Source organism: Cannabis sativa, chromosome 5 (genome assembly GCF_029168945.1).
Source record: "Cannabis sativa cultivar Pink pepper isolate KNU-18-1 chromosome 5, ASM2916894v1, whole genome shotgun sequence".
Lineage (NCBI taxonomy): Eukaryota > Viridiplantae > Streptophyta > Magnoliopsida > Rosales > Cannabaceae > Cannabis > Cannabis sativa.
The window spans coordinates 65,278,932-65,301,788 of record NC_083605.1 but is presented as its reverse complement, the minus strand read 5'-3'; the positions used below and the strand labels follow the sequence as shown (position 1 = coordinate 65,301,788).

At 28.0% G+C, this 22,857-nt stretch overlaps 1 protein-coding gene and 1 pseudogene across 1 annotated transcript; one reads left to right on the top strand and one right to left on the bottom strand.

The window, feature by feature from the left end:
- Window positions 1-70: 70 nt before the first annotated feature.
- Window positions 71-3,525, bottom strand: LOC133038437 (uncharacterized). The gene is made up of 5 exons (XM_061116591.1): window positions 1,602-3,525; window positions 1,426-1,490; window positions 1,093-1,343; window positions 908-998; window positions 71-832 (listed from the first exon to the last, which is right to left on the bottom strand). Exons 1-5 carry the CDS (start codon window positions 3,523-3,525, stop codon window positions 86-88), a joined length of 3,078 nt encoding a protein of 1,025 aa, XP_060972574.1. The 3' UTR covers window positions 71-85.
- Window positions 3,526-17,255: 13,730 nt separating this feature from the next.
- Window positions 17,256-19,446, top strand: LOC133038436 (F-box/WD-40 repeat-containing protein At3g52030-like; annotated as a pseudogene).
- The last annotated feature ends 3,411 nt before the right edge of the window (window positions 19,447-22,857 follow it).

Sequence of the window (22,857 nt, the reverse complement as noted above, 5' to 3'; positions counted from 1 at the left end):
AGATCACACAAATGTTAATGCGAAAGAAATTAAAAAGTCCTTTAATTGTAAAAAATTTTAGTAACAAATGTTTTCAAAATAAAAGTTACACTGACGAATCACTATCATTTCCATCATTCACTAAGTTTACATTTTCATCCTCCACATGTTCAACTAGTAAATCATCTACTTCTTCAGCAACATAATTTTCATCAAGTTCATTATTCTCTATCTCAGAATCCACTAACTGATCGGACGATTCAACAATTACTGGAGGTTCATTCGATTGCATAATCAACTCTCCAAGATCAACCGTCAACACAAAATTGGCAGAGTTAGAATCACTAACAACATCTACATCAGTCTCATCTTCGTTGTCATTAATGTCCCAAATTTGTCGATGGCTAATATCTTCAACAACCTTCCAATCGCGACCTCTGAGTGGATCTTCAAGATAGAAAACTTGCTTCCCCTGGTTAGCAAGGATGTACGGTTCATCTTGATACCAATATCCACGAGTATTTATACTAGTTATATTATTTTCAGTGATTGTCTTCTTTCTTAATGGATTAGTGTTATACCATTTACATTCAAACAATGTCACTGTATATGCACCAGTATAAGATATAGTGATTACATCTTCAAGTGTGCCGTAGTAATTAAACCCTTCAGTTCCAGCAACAGTAACACCACTATTTTGTGTCTTCCGCTTTTGGTCTCGCTTTGATGCAATAAACCGAACACCATTCACTACACAACCTTCGTAAAATGTTGCTAAGTAATCGGACCCGGAAGCGAGAGCGAGTAACTCATCACCATTTTGTAAAGTTCCAAGCTTGTGCAACTCATATATCTAAATACATAAAATGTATTAATATGAGAGGAATATAAATGGTTGAATTAAAACTTTACAATTTTGTCATTATACCTTCTTATGAAACCACGGACGGAAAGTTTGCCTATGCAAGACATCGTGATTACCATTAGGATATTCATGCCTGATCTTGTCCAAATGTTCACTGTGAAGTATGATAATGTCAAGATACGATAGAGGGAGATAGAGAATAAAAACTAAAATTTATAAAATAATTTATAAAAATGTAACAAACTTACTCTAAGTAAGCTTGGATTTCAGGAGAATTTTGAAGAATGTACCACTCAGCTTTTTCACGACTGATATGATCAAGAGGCTTGATAATTCCGCTAGTTAAAGGACGAGATTGAGAATTAAAAACTGAGAGATAGCGACAGACAGAAGGCGCATCTTCATTTCGATCAAGCCGATTAAATCTTGTTTCACACCCTTTAAAGTACATTGAACAAAAGGTTACTGCCTCATCAGCAACATAACCTTGCAATTGACCCTTCAGGACGTGCCTTGTTTCCCACATAATTCTTCAATTTTTTCATGTACCTTTCAAAAGGATACATCCATCTCATAAAGACCGGGCCACCCAATATCGCTTCTTCAGGCAAATGCAATACCAAATGTATCATTATGTCAAAAAAAGCTGGAGGAAAAATCAATTCCATCTTGCACAATAACAGAATTAAATTATTTTGAGCATCCTCCATATCTTTTACATTTAGAGTTCTAGAGCATAACTGTCGAAAAAAATTACACAGCTGAGTAATAGTTGTTGCAGTGTCACGAGGTAGAAATTTACGGACACCAACCGCTAGTACTCGCTGCATAATGACATGACAATCGTGGGATTTTAACCCAATAATGTTAGACTCATATGGAGAAACTTTGCTTTTTAAATTTGAACAGAAGCCATCGGGAAACTTTATTCCTTTAACAAACTGACAAAAAAGTTGTCTTTTCTCACGAGTCAAAACATAAGGAGCATGCGGTTTCATTAGCCTCCCATTCCCATCTTCATAAATCCACAACGATTCCCTAATACCCATCTTCTTTAAATCATGTCGCGCATTGGTTGTGTCCTTTGATTTATCATTATCCAAGATGGTTCCTAGGAGACTATCACACACATTCTTCTCAACATGCATGACATCAATGTTGTGTTTTAAAATATTCGTGCTCCAATACTCCAACTCGTAGAAAATACTTTTTTTCCTCCAATTACAGGTTTCTGCAACTCTTCTACGTTTCACACCCCCAAAATTTTCATGATGTCCGGGAATTTGGGGTTCGAGAGTATTAACTTGTGATAATATCTCTTCACAAGTAAATCGTCTTGGAGGAGGTCTTCTTTCAACTTTACCATCAAATCGAGTATCCCTTCTCATTGCATGGTTACTTGGCAAGAACCTTCTATGACCAACATATGATGTCTTCCCGATCACTCGAATGGACGTCGTGTCTTCATTACAAGTAGGGCAGGCTTTATAACCTTGACCACTCCACCCAGACAAGCTACTACGAGCAGGAAAATCATTCACTGTCCACAAAAGCGCAGCACGCATGGTGAGCATCGAGTTGGTCGAACTATCTCTCGTTGGTACCCCATTATTCCACAACTCCTTTAATTCATCCACCAACGGTCTTAAAAATATATCCATGTCTTTACCCGGAGATTTTGCACTAGGAATAAGGGTAGATAGCAAAAAATAATTATCTTTCACACATAACCAAGGTGGTAGATTATAATTAGTCAACACCACTGGCCACATGCTGTATGCAAGACTCATGTTGCCAAATGGATTAAATCCATCAGCAACTAACCCCAGTCGAACATTTCTTGGGTCTCTTGCAAACTCGGGATGTTTTGCATCAAAGTCTTTCCAAGCGAGACCATCGACCGGGTGTCGCAACACCCCATCATCTTTTGATTTTCCAGTATGATGCCATATCATGCTTTTCGCTGTAATCCTCGAACTATATAATCTTTTAAGCCGAGGTGTCAACAGAAAGTATCGCATGACTTTGGAAGGAACTTTTTTTCCTTTGCCGTTCTCGGAAGTAACCCAACGACTAGTTCCGCAAACTGGACAAGCCTCCTTGGATGCATTCTCCTTATAAAATAAGCAACAATTATACAAACAGACATGGATAGAATCATAACCCAAGCCTAATTTCTTCAATCTCTTTTTTGCCTCGTAGTAAGTTGATGGAATATTATTTTCCTTCGGAAACGCAAACTTTAAAAGCTTCAATAATTCTTCAAAGATGTTATTAGGAATTTTTCCCCTAACTTTTAAATGCAATAGCTTTGCTAAAAAGTTAAGAGACGAAATCCAATCACAACCGGGATACAATTCAGCTTCAATTTCCTCAAATAAGTCATCAAATTGTGGGTTTGTGCTTGGTTGTTCATCTTCTCCTTGTCGTTCCTCAGTTGTCGAGGGAAAGAAGTCTTCTAAAATAGGAATCATTTCATCCTCTGATTCAACATCGGCAATTGCTACATCATCGACGGCATCCTCAGGCTCCCCGTGATAAATCCACTTCTCATATCCTTGCATAAAACCTCGATCAAATACGTGTGCTCTAACCCTATCTATTTTTTCAAACCTACTATTTATACATCTCACACAAGGACATCGAATTCGTCCATCACAATCCTTATGTTCTGATGCCATTGCTAAAAAGGCTTGTAGACAATTCCAAAATTAATGGCAACCACGATTTCTGATTTTGGTCCAAGACTTATCGATTGTCGCCATCTACAATTTAGGCGACAAATGAAGTATTAAATATTTGAATGATTTGTAAAGTCTTATGAAATTTTATGAGTACAAATTATGCCATGTATAACCATCGCTCCTGTATATTGCAAGAAAAGAGAAGAACAATTTTGTTCTAGACTTTTTTGCAACTATACAAAAGTTATGATATATTTTTAAATATAATTATAAATATGAATTATTAAATAAATTATTATTGTTCTTTATTATTAATTTTTAAATTTTTGTGTTATTTTTATTATTTATAACAAAATAAATTTATTTTCTAAATATAAATAAATATAAAATAATTAATTTTTAAATGAATTATTATTTTTTGAAACTTAAAATTAGTTATCAAAATTTAAACTAATTATATTATAAAAAAATTCATTTTACATATTACACTATAAAAATTCATTTAATTACTAATTTTTAAATTTTTAATTTTTAAATTTTTGAGTTATTTATCATTTATATAAAAATAAATTTATTTTGTAAATTAAAATAAATATAAAATAATTAGTTTTTAAATGAATTATTATTATTTAAAAATTTTATAAAATAATTAGTTATTAAAATTTCTACTAATTATATGCTTAATTCCTAAATTTATAAATTAATCTTTATAAAATAAATTTATTAAAAGTTACCATTTTCTTATTTATTCATTATTTTAATTTTTTTTTACCACCTTAAAAATACAATAAAAATTATTTTTTTAAAATTTAAATAAAAGTTTATTCATTTACTTTAAATTTTAATTTAAATTAAAAAAATAAATCAAATCTTCTAATTAATCTTTTTAAGTTTTAATATTTATATTATTTATTAAGTTATTAAAAAACTAATTATTATTATTAACAAATTCATTTTATATATTAAGCTATAAATTAATATTTTTTTTTCTAATTTTTAAATTTTTTTTCATAATTCTAAATTTACTAAATTTACTTTTCAAATCTTTAGCAAACTTAACAACAAATTAATTTAATTTCAATAAAATCTAACATAAAATAAAGAAATACAAACAAATACAAATTACTAATAATACCAATCTAAAAACAAAAAGTATATCATATTATTAATTACTAAATTAATTAAAAAACCTACAAATAACAACAATACAATATACAACATTGTTACAATATATATAAATTATATATACATTAACATATACTATATATTTTTCTCAAAAAAAAAAAAACATATACTATATATTTTATATACACAAATATATAAATAAAAAAAATAAAAATCTTATATATATATATAGAATTTCTACACATTAATCATAAACCTATATAGATTAATATATACAATATATACTACACTGTTATATACAATATATATATATATAATGTACGGTTTTTATATTTTACATAATAATACAATACAATATATATACTACACTGTTATATACAATATATATAATCTGTTATATACAATATATATAATATACAGTTTTTATAGAGTATATATACACACATAAAAAAAATCAAAACTTATATATATACCCAATTGTATATACACAAATATATACAAACATATTTTTATATATAAATATACCCAATTTTATATACAAAAATATATATATACACAGACTTTTCTATATAAAAACCTATATTTATAAACTCAAAAATTTAAAACCTAAAATATATAACATTCGAAATTTAAATACACATTATATATACCAATCTAAAACTTAAAACTATATAATAACAAATCTAAAATAAAAAAACAATACTTACCAAAAATAGCCGGTGGTAGTGTTCGGTGGTGGTGCGTCGGGGTGGTGGTGCGTCGGAGTGGTGGTGCGACGGACTGGTGGTGCGTCGGAGAGGGGAGAGGCGGTTGGGATTTTTCAGTGCAAAGGAGAAGGAGAGGGGCGGTTAGGGTTAGGGATTTTGATTTTTAGAGAAGAAGGAAAAAATGGGGAAGAGGGGTCTGATGGGGTTTATATAGTGTTATTAGCGGCGGACCCCGCCGCTAATAACAATTAATTCTTTTTTTTTTAAAAAAAAATGAAATACTATTAGCGGCGGGGTCCGCCGCTAATACTTTGAATCACAACGAGGGGGATTTTTCCCGCCCACTTATTAGCGGCGGGGTATTAGCGGCGGACCCCGCCGCTAAAAGTAATAGCGGCGGGCATTAGCGGCGGACAGCCCGCCGCTAATAATTTTTTTTAAAAAAAAATTATCAGCCCCTCAATAGCGGCGGAGACTGTGCTCCGCCGCTAATACTGCCATTATTAGCGGCGGAGGAGCTCCGCCGCTAATGTCCCCGCCGCTATTGAGGAGAATTCTTGTAGTGAATGTTATTTTAAAAAAATTCCGCCCACGGTGAAAAAAAAATAAAAAAAAAAGTTAAAAATTTCAGTATGTAGTGTTAAATAATCTATAAAAAAATCGGTATAAAGAGTAATTTTCTAAAATTATAAATTAGTTTTCTCTTGCTATAGGGATATATATATTGTTGGAAAAATTCTCATTACAAGAGAGAATAGGAGGATTACAATCAAAATACTCAAAATACAAATAAAAGTATTTCATCAAGATTACAAGAAATCTAGAGAAGAAGAAGGATAACACACAAAAAGCTTGACCAAGGTTTAAGGACCTTTATCCTAAAAGTCATTTCCTCCCTCATATGGACACTTAGGGAAACTCTAGAAATGCTCTTAAGGATTTATCAAGCCTCATATGCTCAGCCTAGTGTCTAAGGATGAGCATATCCTCACAAGGTTCTAACCACAACAAATGGTTTCAACCACTTCTTATTACAAGTGAACAATATGGTATCTATTTATAGAGTTTTCACTCTCATATGAACATGAATGACCACCATAAAGCCCTTGGATGTTACCAATCATAAATTGGGCATTTGTGTTATTAATTTGGTGATTTGGAGGAGTTTTGGGCTGTTACAAAGGCTCTCAAACTTTCAAAAACGTGTGCAATAATATGCTGAAAAAAACAGTAACTAGTTACTAGTTACCAATTTTTCAGCTTTGGCCAATTCTTCTCCAAAGTGTTCCAAATCATTCACACTTGATTTTGAACCATTTATACACCTTATAAATGAATAAATCAAGTCTCCAACAACTATATTTTTAATAGCTATCATTCATTCACATTCATAAATAATTAGTAACATCTTTTACTAATTTAAGAGTGAAAAAGAGATGAGAGTTACATATTCAAGTGATCATCAATTTAAAGGATTTGCAACTCCTATTTTGTGATCATTCTACATATATTTTGTAACTCCATAATGTATGTTACAATTTGACAAAATTAATACTTTGTCACACTTAATTATTTACAACTTAATTATTTAATCTAAATATTATATTATATAAAATAATATAACATATATTATATAGAGAAATTATAAATTAGTTTTTTTATATGATAAAATTTATTATAGTTATATTTTTGTCTATTTTTGAGAAATTTTATTTACTATATGGAGAAATTGTTAGACATTTATATGTATAATATAAAATATATGTATGTGTATATAACATGCGGAATGAATAAACATATACACTATATGAATATAAGGATCGAAATACCTCCAGCCATTGATTCTTTGAGCATTAATCCCACATAAGCTTGATCTGCAAAAGAAACCGATTGATGTGGGTAATCGGGCTTCCTCGCTCTCTCAACTCTCTTTAGATGGATTTTGCTGTTATGAACAGAATGAGTGAGGAGCTCGGGGACCGAGACCCTATATTTATAGGTGAGATACTCCATCAGTATCTGCGCCACATTAATTGTCAGAATATTTTGACAATTAATTCAGGATATCAAATCAGGTAATCAATATAGAAATCTGACCATATATATAGAATATTACATAATTGATTTTGTCCAGATTCAATGAATATAAAATATTCATTTAACAGAAAATCAATTATTTATTTATTTCCTTAAATAGAAAATCATTTCCTTAATTAGAAAATAATTTCCATAAATAAAATATTCTAATATTCTCCCACTTGGTCAGCATTTAAACTAAAATATTCAAACCCAACGTTCCTCATTATATAATAAACATACGAATCATAGCGACATGTCCTCATTATGAATCGAGTATTATCTTCCATGTATTACAATACATTTACTATATAACAATGTACTTTATGTGGCAATATACTTAAGCGAATAAACCCTAACCCTTATGTTTATTCAGGTCCTCTTACGATAATTTTCTCAGATGAAATTAAGGTGCACATAAATATGAGAAAATATCGAAATTAGAGTTTCATTAAATAATTTTTGGTTGTACAAATAAAAAAAAAACTGCATATGGGTTAACTGAATCCCATATTTACTTTATGATCCTTGAATTTGTGTTGCGGCATGCCTTTAGTCAAGGATCTATGCGATCACCCAATTCAGTTTGCGTGATTAATGACCACTTATCACGCCTTTTTATGGCTAAATACTTAATGTCGATATGCTAGCTTCGACCAGTACTCTTAGAGTTATTAGCCATAAATATTGTAGCTGAATTTATCGCAAAATTTTCTTAATGGCCTAATAAAACTGTAATTCTGAACTCTAGGCCTACTATGAAACTCTATAATACATCATACGAGATGTATCCTCAAAACAATAAATGAATCTGACTTCTATAGTGGAAATAACAATCAAGATTCTCTACAATATATGTAACGCCCTAATGCTAAGGCACGCTACAGTGCTTTTTCAATAATTGTGCAATCTTTGCTAATCAAAGAAATTTCTCGAAAAACGTGTCAAATTAAAACTTTTGCATTAAACATTAAACTTTATAATTTAATGAAATATTTACAAGTGCCGGGATCCCGATTTTTAAAACTTTACAAACTTTACTTTTTAAGCATACATTTCAAAATATACAGATTTACAGGTCGCACAGCGACTTTCAAAATACAACTCCCAGATGTCCCGAGACCGAACACTCCAGGTCGCGCTGCTTGACATGTACAATCTCACCCGAGCTCAGGTTCACTCCTGTTCAGCTTTCGCCTTTCCTTTACCTACACATGGAAGCAGAAACTGTGAGTCAACAGACTCAGTAAGAAATGCATATAACATATCATATAATTTCCGACCTGTAAATAGGCGCCCCTACACCTATTTACAGAGCTTAACAGATGAGTATGAACGTTCTAACTGGGACACGACCATGTACCATGTACCACATACACTCATTATACTTTCGTATTAGTATAGGTAAGGTATGACCGCACCCTGAGTACTATCTAGTGTTGTACCACAAACACCTCGTACCTTCCCGTACAAGTGTTGGTAACACTATGATGTACTTCCAAACATCACACACCTTACCAATGCACTCCGTACCACAACCGTACAAGTGTTGGTAGTGTATGAATCACAATAAATAAGCATGTATACATATTAACACATACATACATTCAGATAATCACATCATACATTATACACAGTTCTTACCTGTTTTCCGAATTCAAGTGTGCTAGCCGACCTGAACGGAATTTCTGTGCTAGATGGATGCCCTAATCACATTTTGAAACCGGGTAAGTCACATGATTAAAACCCTAATCCCGGGAATCCCAAAACCAAAACCCTAGGTTCTGCTATGCTCTAAAGGGGTTATTCTAACTCTGGAAATGGGGAAACACCCAACCGAGGTACCGAAATGGACAAAAATTGAGAAAACGAAGTGTTCGGGAATCCTGCCAAAACCGGCAAACCGGTTTTTGGGGCATGGCAAACCGGTTTGCCGGTTTGCACCAGTAATCCCAAATCACTTCCTTCTTTGCTCAATTTTCCACCAAATGATACCAAACTTTCCAGAGCTCCTAAACAATGCATACACAATAAATCCCAGCCAGTATTTCACAGAAAAACACAATAAATAACAACTTGCCATTAAAGCTTAAAGCTTGAACTCAAAGCTTAGAATTGCTCAAAACCAACAACCAATCTCTAAACCAGCTACCATGAACTAGAATCAAGCTAAATAAACCCTAAAATTCGAACTAAGCAAACCTTAAACCCTAACAGCCCCTAATACCCAAAATCACCTCCAAAAACCAACTTACAACCTCATGAACTTGAAAGAGAAGGGAGCTAGGGTTACCTTAAATATTTTCCCTTGAATCCTTGGATGGAAATCCAGAAATTATGATGGAAACTTTGGGTTTTCCTTCTGGTTTGAGAGAGCCGAACCCCAAGAGAGAGAAAAGAGGATTGGTTTTTGATTTTCTTTAATTTTTAATCTCTTTTTCAAAATAAAACCCCTTTCATTTAATTAAAATTCAAAAGTAAATAGGTGTCAACACTAAGGGCAGCCACCTACCCCTCACCAATTAGGAAAAGACTAAAAAGCCCTTAAGGTTATAACTTAGTTAATTCTAAAGCTAGGGGTAAAATGGTCAATTCCATAACCCCGCTCAATCCCGATAAAATATTTTCTCTAAAATATTTTCCACTATGAAATAAGGTTCTAAACTTACCCATGTGATCAAACTAGCCATCCATCGCATTTTCCGTTGTCGCCAAACAAAAATTACAAAAATAACATATTGCACATACAAGCTAGATAATACCCCTAGAGTTTAATAAAATCTCTGAAATTGAGAAATTATAACTCTAATATTTATTTCTAAATATTGGGGTCCACATTTAAATTTAATTCACAAATAATAATAAAATAATAAAAATTAGTGCTAATTGCCTTTTTCTAATCCCTATTACTAGAGCGGTCATTACAATATAACTTACTGGTAATCTTAAGGACGTAATAAAATATTGATTTACGCGAATCAATACAACCAGTGAAGTATGTTAGAATCTAATTGGTTAACTATATTTCCAGATGATCAATTCATCTTAAAATATGTATGAATATAATTTTTAGTATCTTAAAGATACCTCATCACTTTGTATGAAAAATAAAGTGGTCTTAACTTTAGTTATTCTGATACTACTTAACGATCCTGAAAGAAATGTAATGCAAAATCTTATTCAGACTCTTAGGCATACATTAGGCTTCTAAAATAGAAGCAAATGAATGTTCTTAATTTATTCTCACTCCAGATCATTTTTCAGATGCTGGTTCGAGTTGAATTTATCACACTTAAAGATAAAAGTTATATCTGATGAATAATACATAATTTTATTTAATCAGAGATGCTGTGGCTACTCTCTAATTAATTAAAATTATATATATTATTTATATTCCTTATCTCAAAATAATAATTTAAGATATGAATGATTTCAACTTATATAGAAAACTTTTATCATCATTTGCAAGTAACATACTGTCGACGTATAAAACAAATATTACTCCCACTAACTTTCTGGTATATAATTATTTCCATAATTCTCTTTTCAAACTTAAAGAAAAGATGATATAATACCAATTTGTGAGATGTTTGTTTTAATCTATAGGTAGACACTTTAAGCTTGCATATGTTCACCACTATTAGAGGAAAATCTTTATGGCAGTCTATATACCTTCTCCTCTAGTTCACTATTTGGAATTGATTAATGAATTAAAACAAGCAACAAATGCCAAGGTCTATAATAGAATCTTTTATAAAAACAAGTGAGAATGTAAATCTCCTTTGTTATTGATTCTTATTTCAAAATGAACTTCTTAGCAATGAATATTCTTTTATATCTTTATGTTTCTCAATGTCGCCTAATGAATATTATTGGTGAAAAAAACTATGCTTAATTAATGTTCTCCACCCCATTAGGCAACTTTACTAAAGATAAACTTTATTGCTATTTAAGATATTCATTTCTTCATTCATGGCATATTGTACTACAACTTCAATTCTTTATCATTCTATAATTTAATTTGTGTCTCAAATTAATATTGTAGTTGAACTCTTATTGTACAAAATGTGATCACTAGAATACATTGATCTTACTGTTCTAATAAGTCATCTTAAGGATGGACCAACAAACTCTTAAAAGAGCAAATGGTTCAATAGCATGTTAATTTAGAAATTGTAAGCAATTACTAAATAACATAACTTATTAGAATTTTACCAATGACTTGTATATTATTAATGATTAGTTATGAATTCTCAATAACCAGTAATCTTAAGGGTTGTTGTGAATCATAATTAATCTAACACTTGAGGTGGAAGTTTGAGAAAATATGAATGATCTTTCTCGGAAACTAGGTTCCTAGATTGATCACTCCCACTGATCAAGTCAATTCTTAATTCCACAATTCTAGTGTTGTGAGATGGATAACAAAATATGTAACCCTTAAACCTTATAGCTTTTCAAATGAAATATGCTCATTTATGGTTTAGGACCCAGATCTTTTCTTTGACAATTGTACTCTAACTGTATATGGGTATTTATAAAAATGTGTACATGTCATCAAGTCGGTTTTCAACCTTATCACAACTCAAAATATGTTTGAGAAACAACTTTGGTTAGAACACGATTCGATATGTACACCCCCATTGAAGAGTATCAATAGACAAAGATTTAGGAAAGATTGGAGTTTGCTATGTAGGCTCCACCCCATGTCCAAAAAAATGCTTAGTTTCTTAAATCTGTTACACACTATAATTTGGGTGTACCAAGCATATGTATCGGGCAATGAACCCATGCTTTTAAAGAAACTTTGCAAATAGACTGGGAGTTTATCCATACTCACGAATTTTAATGTAGTATTCTCTATTTTATATTTGATCTCACTATCTTAATATGCAAAATGCACCATTTCTCTACTTAAGATTTAAATGTCTTTGAAACATATAAATCTATACTTTTGTAGAAAATAATTTATGTGAGTAATCGTTAAAAATGAGATGCGAAATTTGAGTCCATGTCTTCAAAATTAATTGACTTGTATGATTTCTAATATGATAGAATTCTAATATACACCGATTTTGACTTGTTGGAATACAAATTCTTAATGAATTTCTCACAAGTTCTAAATAAAGTTAGTAAAATCAAGTGAAATGAATATCCCCACCATTTACTAACATTTATTCTATTTATGGATATATGTTTCATAATTTTTGGTGCTATAATGTAGAAGAATTCTTATTAATAACACATTTCTTATTGTCAGATTGAATTTGCATATCTTTATGAGTGACATCATTTTGTAGTAAAGACCTCTAAATGTGTCTAAATCAAGTTTCAATAGAATCTTGGAACATAAAGGTCTTTGCCAATTTTAAAACAAAGTCACTACTATATTGCTTGTTCCTTAAACTTCTAAATGTGAGAACTTATCTTGTCTGTGGATGAGATTTGCTCACAGTTACTGACTTTCTTAGGTTTATTTGTAAACCTTGCAAGAAATTATGAATGTGGAATAACAATCTAAAATAATCCACTATGTGTTAATAATCACATTAACTATATTAGAATGAATTCATACACAATAAATTAAAATTTATTGGGGATAATAAAGTGATTTATTTTTCTTAATTATACAGTAAAAACTGTATATTTTAAATGAAGTTATCAGAATAAATTTTGAAATTTTCTACTGGTATGGAAGAAATTTATGAATAGTGATGTAATAAAATTACATATAGTTTTGAGGTTTAAATGAATCATGTTTTTACCAATGAATAAACATGCTTAAATATGAAATCTTATTAAACAAAAATTGTCTGTGGGCTAAATTTTTAATTTAATAAGATTAGATTTAGATGTAGATTATGATAGATTTACACAATTTATGAAAAAACTTAAAGTTTAATATTTCTATCTCAATGAAAAGTATGAAACACTTAATTATTTATAAATGTTTCAAAATTTTATACTTTTTGATAAAATTATTAAATTAAATCTACATAATTCCCTGTGGGATAAATTAAGAGAATTTAATTTAACATATTAATTATGTAAATATAATAAAATCCCTGTAGGGTAAGATTATTATGTTCACATAATTCATGTCCATTATGTGATCTTAATCCACTTAATATATATAATTTTATATAATTAAGGATGCTGTGGCTACTCCCTAATTATTTAAAATTATGTGGTTCACTAGACACCAAAGTATAAACTGAAGATTAAAATTTTACTAAATCTAAAATTGCCTGTGGGCTAAATTTTAAATTTAATAAAATTAGATGAACCTTATGATAGATTTAATTAAACAATTAGTTTAGGAAAATGAAGGATTATTATCTATCTTTAATTAAATTTGTGATAACACTATTAAATTAAATCCACATAACTCCCTGTGGGGTAAATTAAGAGAATTTAATTTAACATATTATCCTAATTAATTATACAAATATAATAAAATCCCTGTGGGGTAAAATTATTATACTTATATAATAAATTACAAGTTATGTCCATTAAGGTGAATTTTAATTAATATATAATTTTATACAAATAAGGATGCTGTGGCTACTCCCTAATTATATAAAATTATATTTTCACTTTGACATTAGGTATTGGGCTCTACCTAAAAGTAATTTCGTTGTTAACATAATAAACAATCACTGAGATTAGTGCTCCTAGTGTGGTCGTCCGAAGATCATTAAAAACCGTTCTAGATATGAGCATTTGTCCCAAGTTCATGTTTTCTTATGTCAAACCATAAAATTACTTACATTTTATTCATATTTTATTCATTTTAGGAAGTTTTATGAATATTTTATGAATAATTTTATGAATTTTTATGAAACTTAATGTGCTATAATAAAATATTCAACCTATCTTAATGTTTGAATATTGCTAAATATATCTAGCACTATAAAAGGAATTTATGTATAACATTTAAATCATACAAATCAAAATTAATTGTATTAAAAATAAATTTGTCAAATAAATACAAATTAAAACAATTATTGTATGATAATAAATTAAATGCTTAATTCCATGATATGTAATTAATTATGCATTTATAACCATATAATATCTTAAATATTTGTACTAATAATTAATTTGTATAAATAAGGTAAATATACAAATTAGTACAATTAATTATATGAAATGAATTAAATGCAAAATTAAAGAATATACTTAATGGCAGATTATCAATTAATTTAATCAATAAATTACTTAATTGGTAAATAAATATAATAATTGTGCACTTAATTGTAGAATGATCAAATATTCACATTCTTAAAATATCACAATTATTGTAATTACATGTAAAAATAAAGCATGTAATTAATTTACCAAATTAAAAACTTTCCATAATAATTTATTACTAAATAACATATAATATATGAAAATATATGTTAAATAAGAATGGAAAATTTAAACAAATGTAATTTAATTGACTAAATTAACAAAATAAGGAAATAAAATAAAATTCTAAAAATAAATTTTTAGAATTTAAATTTTACTTAATTTTCCTTCTTTTTTTTTTAACTGTCAAATAAAGCAAATTGAGGCTATATGTGGTCGTCCATGACCAGGTCCTTCCGTGCATGGGTCCAATGAATTCATAGGAAAACAAGTTTCCTTATATTGATATTAATGGTTTAAGGCCCAGATCAAACAGAAACTCAGAAATTAAGAGATTTATGAATTTAGTTTGCATTAAAAAACTTAAATAAATCAAACTTTAATTCTCAAAATTCTTTCCAGTCATGAACATATACCAAAATTTCAGCCCGACCTCTTGCTTGGGTCGTTTAGACCCGTTTTCCTGCAACGCGGGTCACACGGATCCGACTAAAGACCCGGTCAGAATTTACAATTCTAACGACCAAAATTCATGTTTTCAATTCCAAAAAGGATCTAAATGAAATAATTAAGAGATCCACGTAATTTTTAGGAAATGAAAACATGTAAAAATTGAACTTTAATTTCAATAAAAATGGGTCGGGTCCGAATGTGTTCTTCAAAAAAAAAAAAATTCCAGATTTTGATGGTTTTCAAAACCTTTTCATGCATAGATTAAATGTATAACATCATATGAAAATGATAAGGCTATTAATATTGAAAAACGCATCAAAGATTCAAAGAAAATAAATAAATTTTTGAACCCACCATCCTCCAAAACACGTAAACACGTGAATATATATACATATATAATTATATACAGTAATTTAATTGTTTAAATATAGAAATAGAGATAATGAAGCATTCAAATGAATGATAAACAATAAAATTACAAATTCATAATAATTATATATAAACATATATACATGAATACATATATATACCATATATATATACCAATTCTCAAAATGATGATTTTGTATATATATAAGCATACATAAATATATATATGAAAGGTGTATATATGTATATGAATATATATACATGAATAAATTTTATGTATACGAATATATGTATGTATATGAAAGTATATATATATATATATATGAACTTGAATATGAATGAATATATATAAAAATAAATTGAGTACGAATATATATAATCGGGATTATATAATATGAATGTATATATATATATAAAAATATACATAATTTATATTATAAATGAAAAACCCCGTAAGTATATATATATATGAAACTCAAAATAAATCAAGGCAGAGATATATAATCCGCTCTGATACCAACTGTTAGACATTTATATGTATAATATAAAATATATGTATGTGTATATAACATGCGGAATGAATAAACATATACACTATATGAATATAAGGATCGAAATACCTCCAGCCATTGATTCTTTGAGCATTAATCCCACATAAGCTTGATCTGCAAAAGAAACCGATTGATGTGGGTAATCGGGCTTCCTCGCTCTCTCAACTCTCTTTAGATGGATTTTGCTGTTATGAACAGAATGAGTGAGGAGCTCGGGGACCGAGACCCTATATTTATAGGTGAGATACTCCATCAGTATCTGCGCCACATTAATTGTCAGAATATTTTGACAATTAATTCAGGATATCAAATCAGGTAATGAATATAGAAATCTGACCATATATATAGAATATTACATAATTGATTTTGTCCAGATTCAATGAATATAAAATATTCATTTAACAGAAAATCAATTATTTATTTATTTCCTTAAATAGAAAATCATTTCCTTAATTAGAAAATAATTTCCATAAATAAAATATTCTAATAGAAATAGAATTCAAATATTGGCTTGCATGTGTTCTTATTTCATTTTATACACTATTTTAAATTTTGTTTCATATTTTTCAATCAGTAAAATACTAATTATAATTATAGTGTACACTGTTATTAAAAAAAAATTGGATATATTTTTTAAAGTAAAAAATAATAAAAAAATATTTTTAGCTTATGAGTTATGAGCAAGAGTGATACCCCCACGGCTCTCTAAATAAATATCCAAATATCTTTATATATTAAAAGTGCCTATCTAACGGCATTTCTTGGTTTAACGTTTTTCTTCTCCTCTTCCGTTAGTTTTAACAGAACATTTAAATTATATTTCTTTTGAATCGTTATCGTTAACAATTAACATCAAAATAATAATAATAATAATAATAATAATAATAATAATAATATGTATAGATTACCACTGCCTACAAATATGATAAGTCGTTAACATATAAAAAATATATATGTATAAATTCTCGATTCCCTACCAACCCGCAAAGTCGTTCAGTCGACGATTGAAGGCATAAATTCAGTCGCTTCAGTCGCTTGCAAATGATATAGTATTTCTTCAAGTTTGAAACTTTATTTTTGGTCACTTTGGAAGATGTTAATTCAGTGGAGAGGCCACTCAAGGCATAAATCGGTTGTTGTTAATCAGTGGAGAGGCCACTCAATTGGGTAATGTTTAATGATATAGTATTTCTTCAAGTTTGAAACTTTATTTTTGGTCACTTTGGAAGATGTTAATTCACTTATGAAATTACATGTTGTTTCATCTATAGTTAGTTATTGGGATTTAAGTGTTTACTAATGACAATGCTTAAAAATGAGCATAAAGATCAAGATGGTTGTTTTAAACTTGAAATGTAATCAATAAAGGCAAAGACTGTATATCATGTTTTCTAACTTCTGTTGTTGTTGTTGTTGCTAATTTCTAAGTTAACTTTTTTAGGACGAATTAATGTCGAATGAAGAGGGGATTGCTTCTTACTGGTGGAGGTGATAAGGTATATTCTACCTCACACCAAGATAATAGTAGAGTTTTTTCACTTATGATTACTTAGTTAGAACATGAAAATGAGAGATTCTGTGCTGATTTTGACATATGTTCTTGCTTAGTAGACTGTAATTATATGTTGGTTTTTTCTCATCATAGGTAAGTTTCCTTTGCAGACGTTCTGTTTAGATCTTACATAGGCTTTAAGAAGTTCACAAGTAGAATGTATTGTTATTTAAATAAATGAATCTTCAACATTATTTCCAGGTTCTCATAATGCTAGGTCACATTAGTTATTAGCCTCCATAGTAAATTATAAATTTAGAGCTCTTATGTATGCAATTATTTTCTTATAAATCTTTACCCTTAATAATTGGTAAATTACTGTTTTTCTATATGTTTCTTATGGTAGGTTATGCGTCTCTGGTCGTTAGGAAACTATAAATGTTTGGAAGAATATTCAACACCAGACTCAACCTCTGTAGTTGACTTCGATTTTGATGAATATAAGGTAACTTGAATACATCAGCAAATCATTGTAGTTCATGATTTTCTTTCCTATGTTAGTGACATTGTTTGTGTTTCATAGATTGTTGGATTACTTGGCACTTGTATATGTATATGGAGGCGAGATGGGGCAAGAAGTGTATTTCCTCCTTATGAGGGTACCTTTTCTAAGGGTTTATGCATGCGGTATGGTGCTTCATCCTCTCATTTTTACTTGGTCATTTGATAAAAATGTTGTAAAAAATTATGAAAATTTTAGTTAGAAAGATAATTCATGATCACTGGCTTATGTTAAGTCCGAAAATGTGCATCACTTGGAACTAAGCAGCTTCGCCTTTTACGGTATTATTGCTTCTGACCCTTTCTCTTTCATGTCTAAATTTGCCCTGCTATCCTTCTAAATCAGTTTATAGATTTTACATTTTGTTCTTGAAGAAAATAATTGCAACTCTTTGATGTAAATAAACTATCTGATGGAGGTCATTTTTATGTTTGGTTTTCTAATTTCAGGATACATACCGGGTCAGTGACGTGCTTATGTGTGAGCGACGATCAACTGGTACTCAGCGGTTCTTCTCTAGGCAATGTCAGCATCTCAAGTCTTTCGTCCGATCAACAGGTTTCCAAGCTAAGAACAAGAGATTCCACAGGTTAGATAGTCCACTCACTCGCTTAGCTAGAAAAATAATTAGGAATGCTATTCGTGATACTCAAAATTTTTACAAGTTAGAATACATAACAAACTTTTCAAATTAGACTTGAGGGCTTTGTGTTTTAATCCACACTCTCACTTGGTATTTGCGAGAGCAACTTCTGGAAATATGTCTTGTTGAGACCTTAGGTAATAACACATACTTTTTTAAGATTTTTCTTAACATTCCTATCATTTTTGAAATCTATGAACCATTTTTTCTTTCTCAGTTACATTTTGCAGGACAATAAGAATTTTATGGAAAAATCGAGTTAGCGCCAACGTTTTGTACTCCTTGCAACACCTAAGAAATGACTCATCAACATTAGTTGTGGGCGGGATAGACGGTATACTGCGTGTTCTGCGCATGTTCTGAACCAGAACACAGGTGAAGTTGTTTCCAGAATTGTTTTGGCAGGAAGCATTTCAAGCTCTCGAGACAAGAATGGAATAGTTGCGAGAACAAGAGGAGCAAGGCTTGCAGAAGATGTTCACACATTAAGATAATTACTATATGAGTATGAATATATTGAGATAAACTTACTGTTTATTATTAATAACAATGTGTATATCATAGGTTTATATACACAATTATGACACTCTTAAATTACTTTTATAAAACAAATCGTTTAAACAATAATTTACAATTAGTTACCGAATCCTTGAACAAAAACTACTAAAACTTAAATAAAACTAATATTTACGTGGCTCGCCACGTAACATTCATCTAGTATATATATATATATGGGTGACTATTCAATGGTTACATTTTTATTGTAACCATATGGTTACATTTTTCTTTAACCTGTAATAGCAGGTTACTAATAGGTAGACTTTCCTTTTTTAGATTTAATTAATTATAATTAACTATTTTCTTAAAATAATTAATTAAATAGTAGACATTCCTTTTTTAGAATTATTTAATTATAATTAATTATTTTCTTAAAATAATTAATTAAATATTTAACAAGACCTCTTTTAGCAATTAATATTTATATTTAAATCCTTACTTGAATTATTTTAATAATTAAGCCATTTAATTATAATATTTACAATAAAATTTATTTTTTTTACAAAAATTAAATTTCTTTTGACACAAATTAAAATTCTCTTCTTATAATAAATTTTTAAATAATTAATTATTTTTAAGTAATATTTAATTATTTTGTTACAATTATATGAACTAAGTATTAGGCCTCAAGCTAATCAATCAATAACAAGTGCAGCTATTTTTTTTCTAAAAAATTCTTCAATTTATTTCATTTTTTACTTTTTAAATATTTAAATAAAAAAATTAAATAATTAAGTGTAATAATTTAAAATTAAGATTACAAGTATAATAAAATTTAAATTATGAAATTGTATGTGTATAATTTTAAATTATAAAAAGTTTTGCTATAAAATTTTAAATAATGTAAGTATAAAAAAATAAATTGCTAAAAGATCCTTATATAGTAATAAATTGCAAAAAATTAATTAATAATTATAATTAACTTAATTTTAAAATATAATTAATCTTAATTAAAGTTTTATAAGGAAATAAATGATTAGGTTACTTTTAGGTTACAAGTTATTTATTATTTATTTTTATTTAATTTCTAAATTAATCACAACCATTTAATAGTAATCCAATGGCTTAAAAAAATGGTTACATTTTTATTGTAACCATCATGGTTACATTTTTTTAAGCCATTGGATTACTATTAAATGGTTGTGATTAATTTAGAAATTAAATAAAAATAAATAATAAATAACTTGTAACCTAAAAGTAACCTAATCATTTATTTCCTTATAAAACTTTAATTAAGATTAATTATATTTTAAAATTAAGTTAATTATAATTATTAATTAATTTTTTGCAATTTATTACTATATAAGGATCTTTTAGCAATTTATTTTTTTATACTTACATTATTTAAAATTTTATAGCAAAACTTTTTATAATTTAAAATTATACACATACAATTTCATAATTTAAATTTTATTATACTTGTAATCTTAATTTTAAATTATTACACTTAATTATTTAATTTTTTTATTTAAATATTTAAAAAGTAAAAAATGAAATAAATTGAAGAATTTTTTAGAAAAAAAATAGCTGCACTTGTTATTGATTGATTAGCTTGAGGCCTAATACTTAGTTCATATAATTGTAACAAAATAATTAAATATTACTTAAAAATAATTAATTATTTAAAAATTTATTATAAGAAGAGAATTTTAATTTGTGTCAAAAGAAATTTAATTTTTGTAAAAAAAATAAATTTTATTGTAAATATTATAATTAAATGGCTTAATTATTAAAATAATTCAAGTAAGGATTTAAATATAAATATTAATTGCTAAAAGAGGTCTTGTTAAATATTTAATTAATTATTTTAAGAAAATAATTAATTATAATTAAATAATTCTAAAAAAGGAATGTCTACTATTTAATTAATTATTTTAAGAAAATAGTTAATTATAATTAATTAAATCTAAAAAAGGAAAGTCTACCTATTAGTAACCTGCTATTACAGGTTAAAGAAAAATGTAACCATATGGTTACAATAAAAATGTAACCATTGAATAGTCACCCATATATATATATATGTATATCAAATTTACTATAGCAGTGAAAGACTTGGTAAAAAAATTATATATGCATGCGTCCTATATATTATACTATATTATCATCACCAACCTTAACATACACGATTACACGCTCTAATTATTCATTATTGAATTGGTTTAAAATTAGCATACAAAAATGAATACAATACCGTGGCTTATTATTATATAAGTTGAGAATAGGTATATATAATAGCAGTCAAACATATTTATATATACATTCTCCACAGAGAATGTTTCATATTGGTCGGCCTAAAACAATTGAAATACTATGTTACGTCTATTGAATGTAATTTAAGGAAAGTATTATAAAATTTCAAAATATTAAAATTAAAATATTCCTAATATTAAAAATAAAAATAAAAAATAATAATATTATAAATAATATAATAAAAATTGTATATATTTTAAATTAATTTGAAATTGAAATTGGTATAACTTCAATTAATTTAAAATAAATAATATTAATATTTATATTTATATATATGTATAAAATTAATTGGTTTATTAATACAATTAAATTTAACGAAATATTTTAATATTTTTAAAATATATTATTAAACTAATAAAAATTATTAAATAGTAACATTTTACATTTTATATATAAAGAGAAAAATATAGATGTAGTCTAGATATATAAACCGTGAACCAATATTATTCTTTAAATATGAGAAGAGATATACATTTCATATAAACATATAAACGTGTATATTGATAAATATTGACGTAGAGCATAGGTGGAATAATATATATATTTGAAATGGTTGGAATAATATATTTAATATATATTATACAATATACTAAAAGCGTATATACCTTTTACAACAAAAAATTCGTCTAACCTTTTGAAAAAATTTCATTCATATCTTTTCTTTCTTGTTGTCTTGTAGTGTATACTAACCAATTCGTTTCTACTTTTTTTTTTTGGTCATTCGTTTCTTCTTATTTTTAAATTTTTCTATTTTAATTTATTTATTCATGTAATGGTTATAATAGTAGTGATAATAGACTTTTTTAATATTTTAACTTTTTAAATTCGTAGGCTATATTCTTCTAGCAAAAATAATTATTTAAATGTAAATAAATCTGTTTCAAAAAAAAATGTAAATTAAATCGCACACTATATGATATGTCGTATTACAAAATAAAGAAAATTACTAAAAATATTTGATGTTATTATATATGGAGTGGACTACTAAATAGTACATAAGAATATTTTTTAATTAAATTATTAGTTGAACCTTTTATATTATTAAAAAATAATAAAATAAAAATGCTGAGAGCACATACCTTGAATGTGCTATATAAGGAAGAAAAAATTTAATGATTTTGTGGAGAAATGCTAAAAGATACCAGTAGTGGTTAGTACCCTTCTATGTGTCAATATTGTTATTGGTCCAA